At 35.3% G+C, this 18,614-nt stretch overlaps 1 protein-coding gene across 4 annotated transcripts in view; it reads left to right on the forward strand.

Moving 5' to 3' along the window:
- VEZT (vezatin, adherens junctions transmembrane protein) overlaps positions 1-5,971 on the forward strand; it is an 89,144-nt gene extending 83,173 nt beyond the window's left edge. For all 4 annotated transcript variants that reach the window (XM_023735721.1, XM_023735722.1, XM_023735724.1 and 1 more), the window contains 2 exons: positions 1,324-1,531; positions 4,817-5,971. In XM_023735721.1, the coding sequence (XP_023591489.1) occupies positions 1,324-1,531; positions 4,817-5,334 (726 nt within the window). In that variant the 3' untranslated portion in view covers positions 5,335-5,971. The remainder of the gene's footprint in view (positions 1-1,323; positions 1,532-4,816) is intronic.
- Positions 5,972-18,614: the final 12,643 nt, after the last annotated feature.

Consider the following 18,614-nt stretch of genomic DNA (forward strand, 5'->3'; position numbering starts at 1 on the left):
TCAATTGGTCGCAACCACCTGGAGTAAAGGAGAATGAAGAACACCAAAGACACAAGGAAAGTATTAGCCCAAGAGACAGAAAGGGCCACATAAACTGAGGCCAGAAGAACTAGATGGTGCCCAGCTACCACCAATGACAACCCTGACAGAGAACACAACAGAGAGTCCTGGATGGAGCAGGAGAAAGGTAGGGTGCAGAACTCAAATTCTAGGAAGAAGACCAGACTTAATGGTCTGAAACTGAGGTACCCTGGAAAGCATGGCCCCTGGATTCTCTGTCAGCCCAGAACTAAAACAATTTCCAAGGCCAACTCTTCAGACAGGGATTGGACTGGACTGTAGGACATAAAGTGACACTCGTGAAGAGCGTGCTTCTTAGCTCAAGTAGATACAAGAGACTAAACAGGCAGCTTCTGTCTGGAGGTGAGATGGGAAGGCAGAGGCTTAGGAGCTGGTTGAATGGACATGGGGAATAACGGGTGGAAAGGAGGAGTGTGCTGTCACAGTATGGGGAGAGCAATTAGAGGCAATTAGAGTCACATAACAATGTATAAATTTTTGTATGTGAAAAAAAAAATGTTCCAGTGGAAACATAACTGCTAATCACTGGGTGCAGACATTGCTGCTTGCTCTATCAATGCTGACTGGTAAAACTACCCATAGTACCTCTACCTCTGGAAACCTGATCTGCCACCATCCTTGCCAGGATGGATTCCTCAAGGTGCCTGCTTCTTTCATCACAAGCTTCTAAATCAGGTCTAATGCAGGTACATGTGATTAGAGGATCCCAATTCATTTACCTGAACCTTAACTGCAAGGGAAGATGGGTGAGCAGATATCCTACCATCTGCCTTAGAAATGTGGAAAACTGTAAGATGAGGTGTACCCCAAACCTAGGAATAGTATTCAGACTTCCTGGGAAGCCAGAAAGAACTATAAAAGCCTACCACAGGAAGGTTAAAATCCTTGACCATATCACCAAACCACAAGCCCGTCTCATTTTGATTGGTTTTGACATAGCTAATGACTTTAAACTTGACTACATCTACAGTATAGTATCAAAGTAGGAAAATAACAACTGAAGTTGTTAAACTTTTTTATCCACAACCCTTTTTAGGCGTCTGCTGTTAAGTTTGTTTATTAAAGAATTAGATTTATCTGTAGGTATTTATCTTTTCTTCTTTTGCCCAACTGTGTTTTAAATACCTGTGCCAAGAGCAAGTCCTCAGTTTCAATCTCAGAGATGGGTTGGTGCTAGTAAACGAATGCTACTATAAAATTGTCTGCTTGAAGTAAATTGTTTTTTCTTTCATTTATTTTCAGGAATTAGAAGCTTATGTAGATGAGATAGATATGGATAGTGATTTCAGAAAGGATGATTTTTATTACTTGTCTCAAGAAGACAAGGAGAGACAGAAGCGTGAGCATGAAGAATCTAAGAGGGTACTCCAGGAATTAAAATCTGTGCTGGGATTCAAAGCATCAGAAGCAGAAAGGCAGAAGTGGAAGCAGCTTCTGTTTAGTGATCATGGTAAGCACTGGCTTCAGAGTGAAAGGTTGTTTCAATTTGGGGGATTCTTTTTTCTTGAATCATGGATCTTATTTTAGTTGTAGAATTCTTATGGCTTTAATTTTAGGGATCCATCAGTAAATACAGTACTTTTCCTTCTAGATGCAAATTCAATTTGAGCAATAAAAAAGTAGCTATATATTCACATTGGGAATATGAAATCACATCTTTTTCATCAGCTATTTCATTTTTTACCAAGTTTGCATTGGAATGGGCAGTAAATTGAATGATTTAGAGTATTTTAAATGAAATGTTATTTTCAAATGTAGTGAATTTGACATTCTGAACTCTGTTGTCCTTATGTTAACATATAAGGACCTCAATGAAACAGGAAATTTATAACCTTATGTTTACTATTGAAAAAAATGAATTAAGACCTAGGCCATTTAGGAACAGTATTAAGTGATTTAGGTACCTTAGTAGATGAGCAGTGAAGGGGCTTCTGTGTACACCACTGTCTCTGTACTCTGATTTGGGTAAGGTTGGATGACTGTTAATCCCAAAGATTTGCCTGAGACTCATTCATGTTTCTCACCCTGTTTCTTCCATCAAACTTTATGGGGGGTAGAAGGGAAGACATGAAGGAAGCTTGATATTTGACAATATCAACCTAGCTGATTCCTCACTGAGAAATTAATTCCTATGGATTTCTAATATGGTAGAGTGGACTTCTCTTCATTTTAGAGTATTTACATGGAGCCTCAGTATCACTACCTTACTTTCCCTTTCTTTTTTCCCTAGAAGTATATAGATTACCTATATTTCTGAAAATTCATTAGAGCTCTCTGTTTTTTCCTCTTAGGAGGCTTACCACTGTGTCTTGTCCAGATCTTCATTTCTTGATTTTGTCCCATTCTCTTTCTTCCCATTGGCCCCCCTTTCTTCCCATTGACCCTAGCCTAGGTCCTTATTAGCACATACTCATAATTTTATAATGGCCTCGTTGCTGACTCCCATTTTTACTGCTTTTTTCTCCTGAGCTAACTTGCAAGCTCCTTCCAGATCTTTCTCAAACATTGCATTGATAATGGCTGTATCTAAAAAGCCTACAGTCGTTTTCCCTTTCTTGATGCATTAAATCTAAATGCTTTTTCTGGTCATAGGGCTCTCCATCGTACGAGTCCATCATATTAGATTATATTTCCCATTATTTCTAATATAGATATCTTCTTCTAGTTATATTATCTAATTAGAGTACGGTTCCCCAAATTTGCTGATTTTAGTCATGAAAAAAAAAATTCATGTGGTTCCCTTATCAAAAATGGTCTTCTCCCCAACTTGTCCTCTCTACCAATCTTTCCTTCTCCATGAAACCTTCTCTGACTCCCCCAGCCCTGCCACCTATCCTACCACTACAGACCTTCATACCAGATTGGCACTGTAGTGAAATGAATAGTAAGTCTTGAGCAGCAAAGCATATTGCAAAGAAGGGAAATGATTAAGAACTTCCCAGAAGTAGCAGTGAAGATAAGAGTTCCTGCAACCTACTTATCCATATATTGGGCCCACATAAATCAGATGTTATGGGAGTTATGTTTTGAGCACTATTATTTCCTATGTGTTCGCTATTTTTTCTCTCTAACTGAATTACAGTTTCCTTAAGTAAGGGCTTTATTATCTCCCACAGAGTTCATTCAGCAAACTTTTCATTCAACAAGTAGTTATTGAGTGCCTGTTATATTCTAGGCACTGTTCACTGCTGTATCCCTAGTGCATTGATAGAGACAAAAAGTCCTACTCTCCTGGAGGCTTACATTGTGTTACCATACTTGTCAGTTGATTCTCCCATTATACAGATTATATCCCCCCATTTAATTAGCAATAATAACTTATTATATGTTGCATTCTTTAAGGCTAGCAGATTTGTAGACTAACATACATGAAGACTGAAAATAGCATTGTATATAAACTTCTATGCTTTTTTATTTAATATTTTCTTAATATAGCTTTAAAATTATCCTGTTGCCATTGTGGGCAAAGATATAGCAATGAGAAAAATATGTCTTTTTTCAGGTATGTGCTTTTGATGCAGTTTACATTTGAAAGGGCAATAATGCTGATTTAATTTGTGAAAATAAGTAAAAAGCTGCTGATACCATAAAATGCTTTTCCCATGAAAAATTTCAGTACATCTTCCAGAGTTGTTTTCATCTCTGCCTACAGGGGTAAAGTCCGAATGGAATTAGAGAGGGAAATTCTACACTGGAACCTGCTGTTGCCATTTTTTTCTGTTGTTGCTGCTTCTCTAGTGGAGTTACTGCAGCTTAGGGATCTGTTTCTTGGAAATGGACACGTTTTACAAAAATATTTTTTAAATAAACGCCAGATCTTCAAGAAGCACTTTTTTTTCTTCCGTCATGCTTCATAATATATTGTATTGTACTAACCCCTTATACTGGGAGGAGAGACTGCCTAGCAAGCAACCCACTGCCTACTAACATCAAGAGGGGCTAAATAAAACTTCATTTTCGTTGCAAGGACAACTTCTGCCGTATGGATATATATTATATTTATGTATTATGCTTTGTATAGTAGTTGATCTGGAATGCAGATCTTATTTCATTTGTATTTTTCTCTGTCATTATAAAATGTATAGAAGTTACAGCTTTATCTTTCATCAGGATCTTGTTAGGTGGTTGGCAAGTAAGTTGAATTGCATATGCATTTTCTTCCATGCTGTTTTAACTTGTAAATATATGTGTTGAAGATACGATTATTATCTGAATTACTTTAGACATTTTATCTGACACATTATCAGTGAAATCCATGCCACTTAGTCTTTAATACAGTAGTTCTCAAACTTGTAGGGTACATCAGAATCACCTGTAGTGCTTGTAAAACACAGCTGATCTGACCTCAGAATTTCTAATTAAGTAGGTCTAGAGTGGGTCCTGAAAATTTCCATTTCTAATAAGTTCCGTACTGAAGCTGTTGCTGTTGGTTTGGTTTGGGACCACACTTTGAAAACTACTGTTTTAATATTTTGAATAAGATAATATGTGAGGTGTTTTAAAAATCTTCATCAAATCTCTATCTCATTTCATCTCTTAGGCATTTTATCTCTTGTAAAGTTCCCTGGCTTTATAAATTTACATTGATTTTACTAGAAAGTTTTATTTAGATTTTGTTTATTTATTATTCTTTTTAAGAAAAGTACTACTGAAAATTTAAATTAGAAATTTAAATCATTGCTGGGTCCTTAGTTATTTTTCTTTCTTTTTTTTTTTTTTTTTTTCCCCTTTGAAGCTGTGTTGAAATCCTTGTCTCCTGTAGACCCAGTGGAACCCATAAGTAAATCAGAATCATCTATGAATTCAGATATGGGGAAAGTTGGTAAAAATGATACTGAAGAGGAAAATAGTAAGCCCTCCACAACTGACAGTGAAATAAGTAGGACTGAGAATTTATGTGAAAACCCTCTAGGGAGTAAAAATAAAGACATTTCTGCAAATGAAGTCTTCCTCCAAGGAGCTGAAGAAAGAGTGTGTTACCAATATAAGAGTGAAGATGAATCTCAGCAGGCAGAAGTAGGTGACCTGGCCACTGCCCACCCAACTCCCAAGGACCCAGTACAGCCCTCCATTAAGCAGAGGCTGGCACGGCTACAGCTGTCACCGGATTTTACCTTCACTTCCGGCCTTGCTGCAGAAGTGGCTGCCAGATCTTTCTCCTTTACCACCATGCAGGAACAGACTTTTGGTGATGAAGAAGAGGAAGAAGAGCAAATAACACAAGAAATTAAAAATGGGATAGAAGAAAAATAAAGAGTCAAGGTTCACATGAAGGATTTTATATTCTTCCATTTATGAAAGTATTTTAGCTTTGACACTAGATATTTCACTGGAAAGGAAAAATGAGTGTAAGTTTACATATACACCTTGGTTTGAACAATTGCTTTGAAAATAGTAGTTACCTGTAAATGGCAGATCTTTTAGGAAAATAAGAGAAAGGTAAGGGCTGTCTTGAAGAAACTTGAGGTTTTATTTGTGGCTCAGCTGATCGATCTTGGAGTACTTTTAAGAAGAAATGAATTTATCATTTCTTGCCTAAATTTGCTAGCATAAGATGACTTGGATAAGAACATTAACTTTTAGTATGACTCCTTTTTATTGTACTCTTGCAGTTAATAACTGCGGCTATTTATGTTAATAACAAGTTGTTTGTATTTTCCTTGTTTATACCAGTCATAAAACAAAGATACAGGTTCTGAATAAAAAAATATTTCATTCATACCGTTGATGTGTGCTGGGATTTGGAACTAAAAAGTAGTTTCAAAAGTACATGACATGCTTCTTATGTTTCTTTGTATGTATGTGTGTTCAGTGGTTAATTTTAAGATGTCTCAGATACTTAGGACATGTTATCAGGAGGGACATCATGCTTAGTAAAGTAGAGGGTCAGTGAAAAAGATAAAGACCCTCAAGGGGATGTATTGACACAGTGTCTGCAAAAACGGGCTCAAACAGCAATGATTGTGAGGGCCCAGGATCGGGCAGTGTTTCGTTCTGTTGTATGTAGTAGGTTCGCTATGAGTCGGAACCGACTCCACGGCACCTAACAACAATTTTTAAAAGAAAAACTTTGTGCCATTTTAAGAATAACCTTTTTCATTTTTTTGTGTTTATCACTTCTTTAATTCTTGTTGCAACTAAAAGAGATGATATCAAAATGGGATCCCTGTGGCTCCAGACCTCATCCTCAACTTTACAAAAATTTCATTTTATTAGTTTACCTAGAGATAATTGGGTGTCATTAACATAAGGCGCTCACAGTGCTGCTTGAGGCTATATATACCCTGTCCACCTTGGTGATTCCGGAAACATCCTGTCAGCTTCCTGGAAAGCATCCTGTCTGCTTAGTACTTCATTTACTAACTACTTCTTAAAAGAGGTTGCTTTCCAGATTGTCCAATTTTATCTATTTTGTGTTGATTCCATTTTCAAAGAGTGGTATTTTCAGGAGTACACTGTTTTTGAAACCTGTAAGTCCTATGTACTGACAAAGTTTATACCTATTATTTGAGAGAAAATTTAGGATTAATTTATGCTTCTGTCCTAGAAAGGAAATTACATGATGAATCTAGATTGTCTTTAGTCTTCCTAAAAATACATTTGAATTCCTATAATTTAACATTTTTAGTGAGTAAACTTACTTTTACTGTTTTTAGCATTACCGAACAGGATTTTTTCCTTTTCAGTGATCTAAGGAAAAAAAACTTTTTTTATCCTGAAGAAAAACTTGATTGTGCTTTAAATGAATAGTAGATATCCTTTGTACTATAAGTAATTTTGTCTGTTGCCAAAATTCTGGGACAGCTGTAATTAAGTTCTTAGGAGCAATATCTTAGGTTGGGCTTAGCTTACTATTTAGCTAAATTTCAAGAAAAAAAATCGTGTTTTTTAATGGACAATTCTCAAATACCAATACTTTGGGTTCACTTTCTTATTTAAATTATTTAGTTTATTGACTCCTTTTTTCCTTAGATTTAGGAGAAACAATATATGGAAAACTTGGTAATCTTTTCTCATAACCTATCGCCTTAAAACAGGAAAAATTAGAGTTTAATAATTTTTAACTATTTTTATTACACCAGATTTAATGGAATTTGGGGAAAAATATCTTGATAATATTATATCAATTTTATTCAGTTTTTAATTTTTAAAGACCAAGAAATTTTAATTTAGGAATTCCAAATCTTCTAGGCTGATATGTTTGATTCACTATTGCTTACTTAGTTCCATGAAAACGCTACTAGTTGAAATCATAACGATCTTGGAACTTTAACAGAATATTCTTTTTATATGTAGTTCTTAAAATTTCTTTCATCTTTTAAAAGATTTCCAAGACAAATATTTTATCTTTCCTGTGAGTATAATATTCCTTGACTAACTTTGTTAGAATACGCTAAGTCCATGTTTCTCAGGTGTTTCAGTGGGATACCTGCATCAGAATAACCTGAGAAGCTTATTTTTAAAATGCAGAGTCTAGGACATACATGAGTGATTCTTGGTGGATGATTCTGGAATGAGACCAAGGTGATTTTTATGCACAGGAAAGTCTAAATATTTCTTTCCACCACTTGGTTCTTGCTATGCATACCTTAGAAAATATAAACAAATAGGCCATTGAATATAAGTAGGTATTCTTGTTTGTTACTTTTCTAAGAATATTTTACTTTGTGTCATCAGGCCTTTGACTAGTTTTAATAGCTACCATCCTATATCCAGAAGAAGCCTTCTGGGTAAAAAAAAAAAAAAAAAAATCTTGTGGGAAAAACTTATAATTCTGCTTTCCAAATTTTACAGTATTATTTTGATAGAATACTTCTCATTAGGAGTAGTCATCTGATAGCTTTTATTATGAACACTTTAATAGTTTGTTTTACTAGAACAAACCTAGTACTTAACACAAGAATGCATGTGAGAGGCTGGGCCATTCTTGAAGGCAAGATTTTTACCCTTTGTCCACAGTTAGGAAAATGATGGCAATAAATGATCTGGTGACAGTCATCATGCTTATATCCTTTTTTTTTTTTTAGTTTTCATTTGAACACTATATATCTGGCATAGCTAGGGTCAGACTCTTGCTGGTCTTTGATTGTGATCATCTGCTATTTTCACAAGTTATCTGTATTATCTGACCTTATAACTTAAGTTCTCATTAAAACTAATAGTATTTATAGCATCTAAATATATTTCATTGGGAACTGGTCCATTGACTCAAGTTTGATTTCTTAAATTATTGGAGATAAGCAAGTCTCCATGTGTTACTTAAGACAAATTACTAAGGAAATTTAAGAATATGGTTTTAAGACTTTAATACAGAAGAAATAGGCCTCAGTTTAAATCCCAGATCCCTCTATTTAGAACAAGTGCAGCTGACTGAATAATAATAATGTTGGCAATGGGCATTTTTCCAGTAAAACTCTTACTTTCTGAATTGTGAAATGATGTTTGTGATTTCTGACTTCTCAACAGTTCAAAAGGAAATAAAGCTTTTGAAGCTTAAAAACAAGATCTGGTTATAAATATGTTACTAAAATACATCCAAAAATTAAAGGCTTAGTTTTCTTAGAAAAGAAATACTAATATTCTGATTCATAAAATAGAAGTTCTGAAGCTATTTAATGTTGAAGGTGAAGAAGAATTGCATTCTGATAGATTTCATAAAATCATATGTCATTGAAGTGTTAATCAGAAGGGACCCTAGAGGTCTTTTCACTCTGGTGACTCTCACTTTTTGCTTACATACTATCAGAAATGTGAACTATGAAATATTTTGATGAATTTTTTAGAAATCATGTGAGAAAAAGTTCACTGATTTTGGTTTAATCATAGTATATTGTTTCAACACCGAAACAAAGTAAATACTAAATGCCGTAAAACTGGTATAACGTAGCTGAATCATCGCTTGAACTGAAGTATATATCACACCATGAATGTCAACCAAAGCATAAAGATCGATTTATTCTTTATGCAGTTCATACTTTTATTAAAAAATGAAGCCACAAATATTTTAAAAAGAGAAAACAGCAAAAAATACCCAAAGTATAGTCATTTATCTGTTGTCATTAACAGACAACTTGTAACAGTTAATTTTTCAGGTAACTGAGGCAAATCCATTTAATCAGTGAATTTATTTTAATAGTTCAGTAAGAAATTTTCTAATACATATTTTCTACTCCCCCACTTTTTCTAGAGTACATTGAATGTAATTTAACTTTTCCTATTGAGATATATAATGTCATATGCCCCTTTACTACATGACCCCACATTGCTATGCTTTTAAGTTATGTCTGTTTTTCACAGTTTCTTATTCTTCCCTTATAATCAGCTGTCACTTTTTGCTGCTGTCTTGTGTGCCTGCCTCCTGCAATAGGCCCCTAATTTGCTGCTTCTAATCTGCTGTGGCCTGAGAAACCAGATTACCAAGCTTGCTAGAATGGTGTCTAAAATAAGAGTAAGTAGACTGACTGAGAGAGGGCTAAGGGCCTTTTCTGTCAGTAAAGTGCATGGACGTATGACACCTGTTTGGCTACACAACATACTTTTGTCTGCCTCTTAATTCTTTACTAAGAACTTGCTAAAAGATTTGGTTGAGTATGTAATTGCCATGTATTTGAAGTGTTAATTCAGTTTTTATATATTCGTGTTTCTAGGACTCTCCATTAATGAATTCAGCCTTTAAAAGAAAAATTGACTATCATCTTTTTATAAACCATTGTATATATTTCAGGAAAATGGTGGATATTTTGTTCTTGTTCATTGTTCTTAGTATGGTATACAGATTTAAGACTTAATGCACTTCAATTACAGCTTCAATTCTGTTTACCCTGACTTAGAGTTCTAGAACTGTTGGTTTGAGACTAAACATGCGTGGCTAATTTAGTAAGATCTGGCTAACTGAATATTTGGGAAATAAGTCATTCTAGATATCCCAATTTTCTATAAAGTTTAAACCTCCTTAAGCATCAACATTTTTTGGAATAATTTCTGGAGGAAATCTTTATAAAATGTACATATATTACTGTCTTCTTAAATAATATACAAAATATATTTTCATCTTTTTCAATGTCAAAATGATCATTATTAACGCTAGTTAATAATGACTAACTGATTGATTAATTGGACTCTGAGAGCTATTTGCCCCTACAGTAAATGGCTCCATTCTGCTGTGCTTTTTCAGTTTTTATGGCTTTGTTTTCTAATAGTCCTTCTGACTCCTCCATTTATGTTACTGCTTGCTTAAGTCTGTCTGTAATAGTAGTAGTCTTTCTCCAACTTCATAATGCTGCTTCTAGTCTGCTTTGGTTTTGAAAACCGGATGACCGAACTAATTAGAATTATGTGTAAATTAAGAGTAAATTGATTGAGAATGAAGACCTAAAGAACTTAATTATATCTAAGCGCATGGATTTTGTGACATTTATTAATTACTACCAGTTTCATTGCTATCTTTAAAATAAGTGAAGTTACTGGATTAGATACTTGCACTCAAAATAGAAGCGTTGTTATTGTATAAAAGGAACCACTTTGTTTCTTTACTTTACCAAACCAAAACCAAACCCATTACCATCAAGTCGATTCTGACTCATAGCGGCCCTATAGGACAGGGTGGAACTGCCCCATAGGCTTTCTAAGGCTGTAAATTTTTACAGGAGCAGACTGCCACATCTTTCTCCCACGGAGCAGCTGGTGCGTTCAAACCCCCAACATTTCGGTTAGCATCCGAGCACTTTAACCACTGCACCACCAGGGCTCCTTCTGTACTTTACCTTTTCTAAAGTTAGTTTTATATTCTAATTTCTTAGCTCTGATTAAAACCAATCCACTTGAGTTAGCATTTTCAGTAGTATTTTCTGTTTGAATTGGATACCTCGTGGAGCTAAGAGTTTTCTTTGGCTAGATTTTTTGCTTTTTATTTTTATTTTTTCAGAGAAATGTATCTTCATCTTCAAAACGAAGTAGACTGAGGCCTGAAAAATAAGAAAAGAAAACATTCATGATTGGTATCAAGGGATGAGAAGTAATAAGGTTTTTAGACTCTAAGCAATTACACCACATTTATTCTTTGATTTATTTTCATTCAGTTACAGGAAATATATGTTAAAAGCTTACCAAACATCAGGGTTAGAGCAAATGATATTGACAGATATTTGAATGACCAAGTTTCCACTGTCATTCTATATTTTAGCATGTTTAAATTATCATTTAACATGTTAAATAATTAAGCAGGATAACTTTTATTCTCTTGAATAAAAAATAAACATGAAATTTGCATGTTATAATGTTTGAAATTAAAATTTATATTTATCTAGAAAGGGGAAACCTATCATTGAACGACTTAGTTTTCCCAACAGGCTGACTGTGTTTTAGTAACTATATGTTGATTTATCTTTCTGTCATAGACAAAGTAATTAGAAAATCAATCTCTTTATCTTATGGCCATATCTCATATTCAGCTTTCAGTTAACCATGCTGATGGAAAGAAGCTATGATATAATAATCATAAAAAAATAGGTGACCTAAACAAATTTCTTGAGTTGAGATTGCCATTACAGAAGAGATAGTCAGGATGCTAAACCCAGGTTAGTGGTACGGGGAGAAAAATTCTCTTTGAGTAATATTTGTGAGAGGAAAGTGATTCTACTCAGTGTAATTGCTGTAAATCAAAAAAAGGGATGAATTTATTCTGGATTCATACATAAACCAAAGTTTGACATGTATAAGGAAGAGGTGATTTTATGGCTCTCCTAAAATGTAATAAATTAAAATGCATATGGTATTTTTAAAGGCTATACATTTTAATATATTTTAGCCTGTCGGCAATGAAATTAGTGTATTTTATTCCTATTTGCTGAATTTCATTTGGCACATACCAAACATGTTATTACAATAGGACAGCATTTAAGTTGTGTATACTTCTGACTATGCTATCCTTAAAAGTATATATATTCTTTGGGATATGGTTGTAGAAATATACCTCATGTTTTTATCTTAAGGGTTTCTGAAAGGAATAATTTTATTATTTTATGTTTTATGGTTTTCATTTTTGTAACATTTCCTAAAGGTTGACCACCTACAAATGAGTTTATTTTTATTATTGAACATTTTTCTACAACTAAAACGTATCTTTTACAAGTTTACTCTTTAATAAATCCCAAGAAATTACATATCCTTTTCCTGTTCCAAAGTAAATTCTTAAAGAAATTGCCTCCATTTCTAAATCAAATTATTTTCTGACTTAATGTTACATGAGTTAAATAATGCTTACTCAGGCACAGTACTAGCATCTGACAATGGTCACAAGGCTCCAGAAATGTCACTCCCATCCCTTAAAGGCTGGCGTGTGGTCCTGGTACAGCCCTGAAGGTCCGTATGAGTGAAAAGCCCAGAAGTCTACTTGAGCTGAAAGCACTCCCGTGGAATTTGGTTTTGTTTGGGTTTGTTCTAGGTATGGTCCCAGGGATCCCAGATCAAACCAGGCCCCTGGGCCTATCCTAGAACCAACCTAAACTCGCGCATCATTCCTGGAACATCAAGAGTGTGAAGACTGAAGATAACCTGACGCTGAGCAGACATCCTATGTTCACCAAGAGGCAAATTTTTTGTATGTGTGCCTACATTTTAGCAAGAATTGATTAGTTAAATTCTTCTAAAATTAGAAGAATAACAGTTGGTAACAAGATAAAGTACTTCCCAGACTTTGACGTTATAATAATTTCTCACAATAGAAATTCTGTATGGTTATTATTAACTACTGGTGAGGCAAATTGTTTTTGTGACTTTTACTATCAGATCTCTATTTTTAGTTGAAACAACCTAGCCACTGGGCGGGGGAGGGGAATCCCCAAAAAGTAATGGTTTGTTTTTCTTTTTCTTAAAGACTTTTACTGGACATTATGATATCAGTCTCATTTAACTGAATAATCAATCATTCACAGTTTCCAAAGTGCATTTGGTCTTTTTCTTCTGGCTCCAGTGCTAAATGCTTTTAAATTCTTGTTTCTAGAGACTAATGCCTTTTTCCTTTCATCTCTAATGGAATCTGCCACATTGCCTTGAGCTCACTTTCAGAGGTTCAGATCTGGAAACAATCTTGGCATCATCCATAGACACACCATTGCTTATTAGACTCCTGGTAGGCTACATTTCAGAATCTGCTATGGCTGATGAAAAAAAGCAGGGAGATAGGGGAAATGGGTTCATACCTCATTTTACATCAGTATTTTGCAAAGTAAGATTTTTAGTTTATGTTTCTTTTTGTTCCCTGCTGCTCTGGATTTTTAAAATACTCTGAATTAGTTGATTCATCATATGATCTCACATCATAACCATTTCTCAGTGAGACACTGCCATAGTCACATATTTTTCTATTAATTTGGAGGACAGGATTTCTGAAAAGGCATGAAAGGAACCTAAACCCAAAGGCTATGGTTGCACAATGCAGATGTATACTTTTAATAATGGTGGTTTCTTCAACAGGTTTAGACCATATTTGAAATAATTGTGATCAGTCAGGGATTCCACGTGTGAAAGAAGCCTGAAACTGTTCTATTCCTCCAAGCCTTGTCACACCGCAAGACTAGGTCAATGGGTTATCCTTTAAAATAGGACTGTGAGAGTAGAAGTACCCCATAGGGTTTCCAAGGAGTGCCTGATGAATTCCAACTGCCAACCTTTTGGTTAGCAGACGCAGCTCTTAACCACTACGCCACCAGGGTTTCCTGAAGAACTCAGTCCTCAGGTTAGTTCACATAAATCCTTCATCCCATGGATTCTATTATTTTTGTTTTTTATATCATCTTATGTTTGTTTGCCCTTTTCTCTCAAATGTTTTGCTTCTTACACAGTGTTTTCCTGTCTGCATAACTGAAGACATTGCACAAGTTACTACGTGTATATAATCTCTCGTTTGATAAAACAATTGACTTTGAATCTAATGATCTTTGGGTTTTGATTCCTTTTAAAGCCGAGCGATTTAAATGATTCTTACTATCTTGTGAATTCACTCTTAATTTATGCCTCAATTCTTCTCATTCATTTTTCTATGATGCGCTATATGGAATTAAATAGATGAGTGTTATATTCAGTTTCTTTCACTCAGAGAATGGAAAGTGTGGTTTTATTACATTTTGTATTCCCTAAACATGAAAACACTCTTCGACATGCCAGTCTTGTATCGGTGTACCAGTACATGAGCATAGTTAACCGTATTTCTTGATGTATCCTGAAATGAGTGGACCCACAATAAGTGTTCTCAATATAATTCTTTTTGGGGCTTTTGCACTCTCTTTTAACACTGTTAATTATGAACACTGCAAATAGGAATTTGTGAACTATTGGTACAGAGTAGGTTTTTTAAATCTGCCTTCATTTGAGATGCTTATTGGAGTGTTAAGCTGTATTTTTAATATCATTTGAGAATATTCTTTCAGAGATATTTAATTTTTACATTTTGATCACTTGTGTTTTATGTATTACAACTGTACATTTCCTACCCCACCTGAAGACTTGAGATTATAGCCTTTTTTAACATAATACTTTTCTTTAATCATTCTGTGTTTTATCACATTGAATTTTTGTCCACTGTTGAAAAGGATTTTTACAAGAACCCAACAGTAGGCTTATATGTGTCTGTATTATTGTTTCTCTTAAGCTTAAGAAGTCTCTAATAAAGTCTGTACTTATCTTTTTTGCGTGTATACTTTTTTATTGTGATGTTTGCAACATGAGTTAAGTAGCCACCTAGTAAAAATCCTTTCTTCTTTCTCTTTTTCTTCCATTATAGTATTTTTCAGAATTTCTTAATATACCAAAAAAGACAAGCAATTGACTGGGAAGCTTTGATTAATTAGCCTAAGTTTTGTTTATTTGATCATTCAAGTGCCTCACATAATAATATATCTCAGGTTTAAATTTAGAAGTTCATTTTCACCCTTCCCAGTGACTGTCAGCCATTTAGTTACATTCTATTCATGTTATATTTGTTGACTTATATTACCTCCCTGACAGACAAGATATACTGACACTGAGAAGAAAGTTAACATCCAATGGCCCAAACTTTGTCCTATGTAAATGAATGAATGGATTTGAACCGGTTTAGGCTCACCTACACTCTTGGAGACCTTTGTGGAAACTCCAAAATTGCTCTGCAGACTTAATGCCGGTTAAAGGGAAAGTGGCCTTCGTTAAACTGAACTTTTAAATACATAAGCCACCTCTTTCTAGAAAAGTTTTGAGACAAGACAATAAGGCAGTTCTTGAAATTTGGTCTTTGGGATTTACTAATTAAAAGTGTGAGATAAGATAGGATGCAGGTATGTACTTTACCTGACTCTGAAGTCATTGGGTAAGAAATACCCCATGTGGTAATCATTCCTTGTCTTCACAATTTGCTTTTGAAGGTCTTTAGCAGATGTGCTATAACCATTGAAAATAAAGTTGGCAAATAGTAATTTTCCCCTAATGTACATCTGTAAAAATAAACACAACATTTTCAGAATCTGATCATATGAAAATTAGTCCTATTTGAAGGAAAATCTTCAAATGTGTCCCTATGAGAAAATTTTCCTGTTTATACACTCGAATAATTAGGCATCATACATTGTGTGCATTCACCATTCATGGAACCTGAATATATTGTTTGAAGATAAGAGAACAGGCTTTGAAGTCTTATCGCTTATTCAAAGTCACACACATGAATGGGCAGAGCCACTATCCTAGCCAGTTCTAAAATATACCAGTGATATGCCGCCTATTGTATACATTTCATTTTGCAGCTAACCTCTAGGAAACAGCACATAGCCCTGGAATTTGGAAGTCAGTAGACTTGGATTCTGGGCAACACTACTTCTCTAAAACCCAGGCAAATCATTTAATCATGTCGATCCACAGTTTCCTCTGAAAAGAAAAAGGAACTAACATTGTAATTTATTAATTGGACTAGACCTCTAAAAGCATCTTCTAGCTCCAAGATTCTCTTAATAAGGAGATACAATACTAATACGTAAAGCCAAGTTTGCCATTCTGCTCTGTGGTTCAAGGGAGAAATTATTTTGAGGCACAGGGAACAGCTTGAGAATACAGATTCAACTTGTAGAGATTGGGGAGAAAGTAAGAAGAGGTGGCAGGCAGGGAGATAGTAAAAGTGTACTGATTTCAGCAGAGAACTTAATAACCGCTGAGAAGTAAGTTCTTCCTGTGCACCATATCCTATCAGACACAGCCACCTGTGAAGTGGAGTGTTCCCATTTTACAGACACGTGGCTTACAGGGTTGCAATGATAATAAAATGAGATTGTTGTTAGTTGCTGTCGAGTCAATTCCCACTGGGTGGGTTTGAACCGCCATCCTTTAGCAGTCGAGCAAAGCCCTTTGTGCCACTTAGGGACCTTAAAATGAGATTAATACGTGTTAAATGCTTATGACAATATTGGCTGCTGTTTCATTCTAATGGAAAGTTTTTGCCTGGTTTTTAGTGGTGCCTCTCTTCAGGTCTGCTTCCTGGGCTATTACATTCCTCATAGGTTGTGATGCTCACCACCTTACCCATCCTCAGCTGTTGCAATAAGAAGCAAGTGCTTAAAGATTATCATTGACCGTATCAGTGAATCTTTTTGTTCACTTTGTTTTGGTTGCAGTTATGAGAGTCCATTTTAACTGAGTCGTGAGTGCACTGCAGTAGCTCTAAGGGTTTAATTTGCTGTTCAGTACACAGCAAAGATGTTTTCAGTGGAGTAGCTGTCCGCTTTCACCCTTACAAGCCACACTTTAGGGCAGGAAGTGAATCATTCATTTCGTCTGGTTTGTGCCCTGTGGTATACCTCGTGTTTTTTCTTTTTTTAAGGTGTTGTTTTTTTTTTTTGTTTTTTTTTTTTTTTATTTATACATGTCCCAAGATACCTTAGGAGTGAATACATTTTGAAAATACAAGTAGTCCCTGATTTACCACGGGGTTCAGTTTTGATGATTATGTGGTAAGTTGGTTGTGACGTAAGTCAAATACTTTTTTTTGTTTTTGTTTTTATTATTGCTTTTTACTATCAGTATCTTTATAAATTTGATCTTTGAACATCTGCAAGTGAACATCTGAGAATGATAACATCAGCAAATTATGCGCTGCAACATTGTATGTAGTACATATTTCTAATGATAAGATGTACAAAGAAAAACAGTCATTTAAGTGCAGTATGTCATAACTGGAATACGTCATAAATCGGGGACTACCTAAACTATAAAATATCTGAATAGTTAAAAAAAATCCAAACAAGCTAAGATTCTACAAGATTTTGTTTGTTGATGATGGATGGTAACACACGGAAAGAATATTTAATTCAATACACATTTATTGAGTGGGCTTCTCTGTATTAGATACAACTACCCTGTGAGATAAGTGCTCCCATTTTATAGATGAGAAACGTTGCTCTCAAACAGGTTAAGTAGCTAGTCCAAGGTCTTTGTCTTAGGCTGGGTTCTCTAGAGGAACAAAAGCAGTGAAGTGTATATATGTAAGCATATATACAGGGAGATTTATTTCAAGGAAATGGCTCACACAGTTGTGGAGGCTGGCAAGTCCCAAATCTGTGGGTCAGGCATCAGGCTGGAGGCTTCTGACTTATGTGGTTGCAGGGGCTGATAAACCCAAAATCAGCAGGTCAGACAACAGGCTGCTGGCTCGGGGCTATAGAACTGGCAAATCCCAAAATCTGCAGGTCAGATGGCAGGCAGCTGGCTCAAGTCCCAAGAACCAGAGGTCAGAGGATGAGAAGTCAGAAGCAGGATTGAGAGAGGTCAAGCTTTGCCCAAACATCCATATATATTGGATGCGGGCCACACCCCCAAGGAAACTTCCCTTTCAATTGATTGGCTGTTCACAACAGATCACATGATGGATGGTGATTACATGATATCTGCTAAACCACTGAGAATCATGGCCTAGCCAAGTTGACACACAACCTCAACCATTACAGTCCACCCCTTGTCAACTTGGTACCTGTACAGATCTTCTTAAACCATACATAATCTCTAAATAAAGACAATTATAAAGTCATACTTGTGCCTAACATGATATAACTAATGCATACAACTGAAAACGCACTAGCCCTGTGTACATCTTACATCTTATAATAAGTAATGGAATAAGGGAGGGAAGAAAACAAAGATATTTGCTATATATATCTATCTATACACACATACATGTATAACAAAACAATGAAGAAATACTAAAAACCATTATAGTCATTTCTGCAAGTTGACACGTGGTTGTGACTGGTATTTAGAACTACCATCTTCCACCACCCACTCTGTATTCCCTTTATCCTCAGCAAGCACCTCAGCTGGTTGTGGTTCTTTGCCTGGTGGGGTAACCCAAACCTTCATTCCTGAAGGGTCTGGGCCATTAGCAGTCATGTCCAAATTGTGTTGCTGTAGTTTTGCATTGACTTTAATCACAGGGCATGGTAGTACTAAGAGACACCCTAAGGGATCTCCTGTATTTGACATACTCTTTTTTACCTCCATTATGTAAGACCAATCTGATTTCC

The sequence above is a fragment of the Trichechus manatus genome, unplaced genomic scaffold (assembly GCF_000243295.1).
Source record: "Trichechus manatus latirostris isolate Lorelei unplaced genomic scaffold, TriManLat1.0 scaffold00081, whole genome shotgun sequence".
NCBI classification, from domain to species: Eukaryota; Metazoa; Chordata; class Mammalia; order Sirenia; family Trichechidae; genus Trichechus; species Trichechus manatus.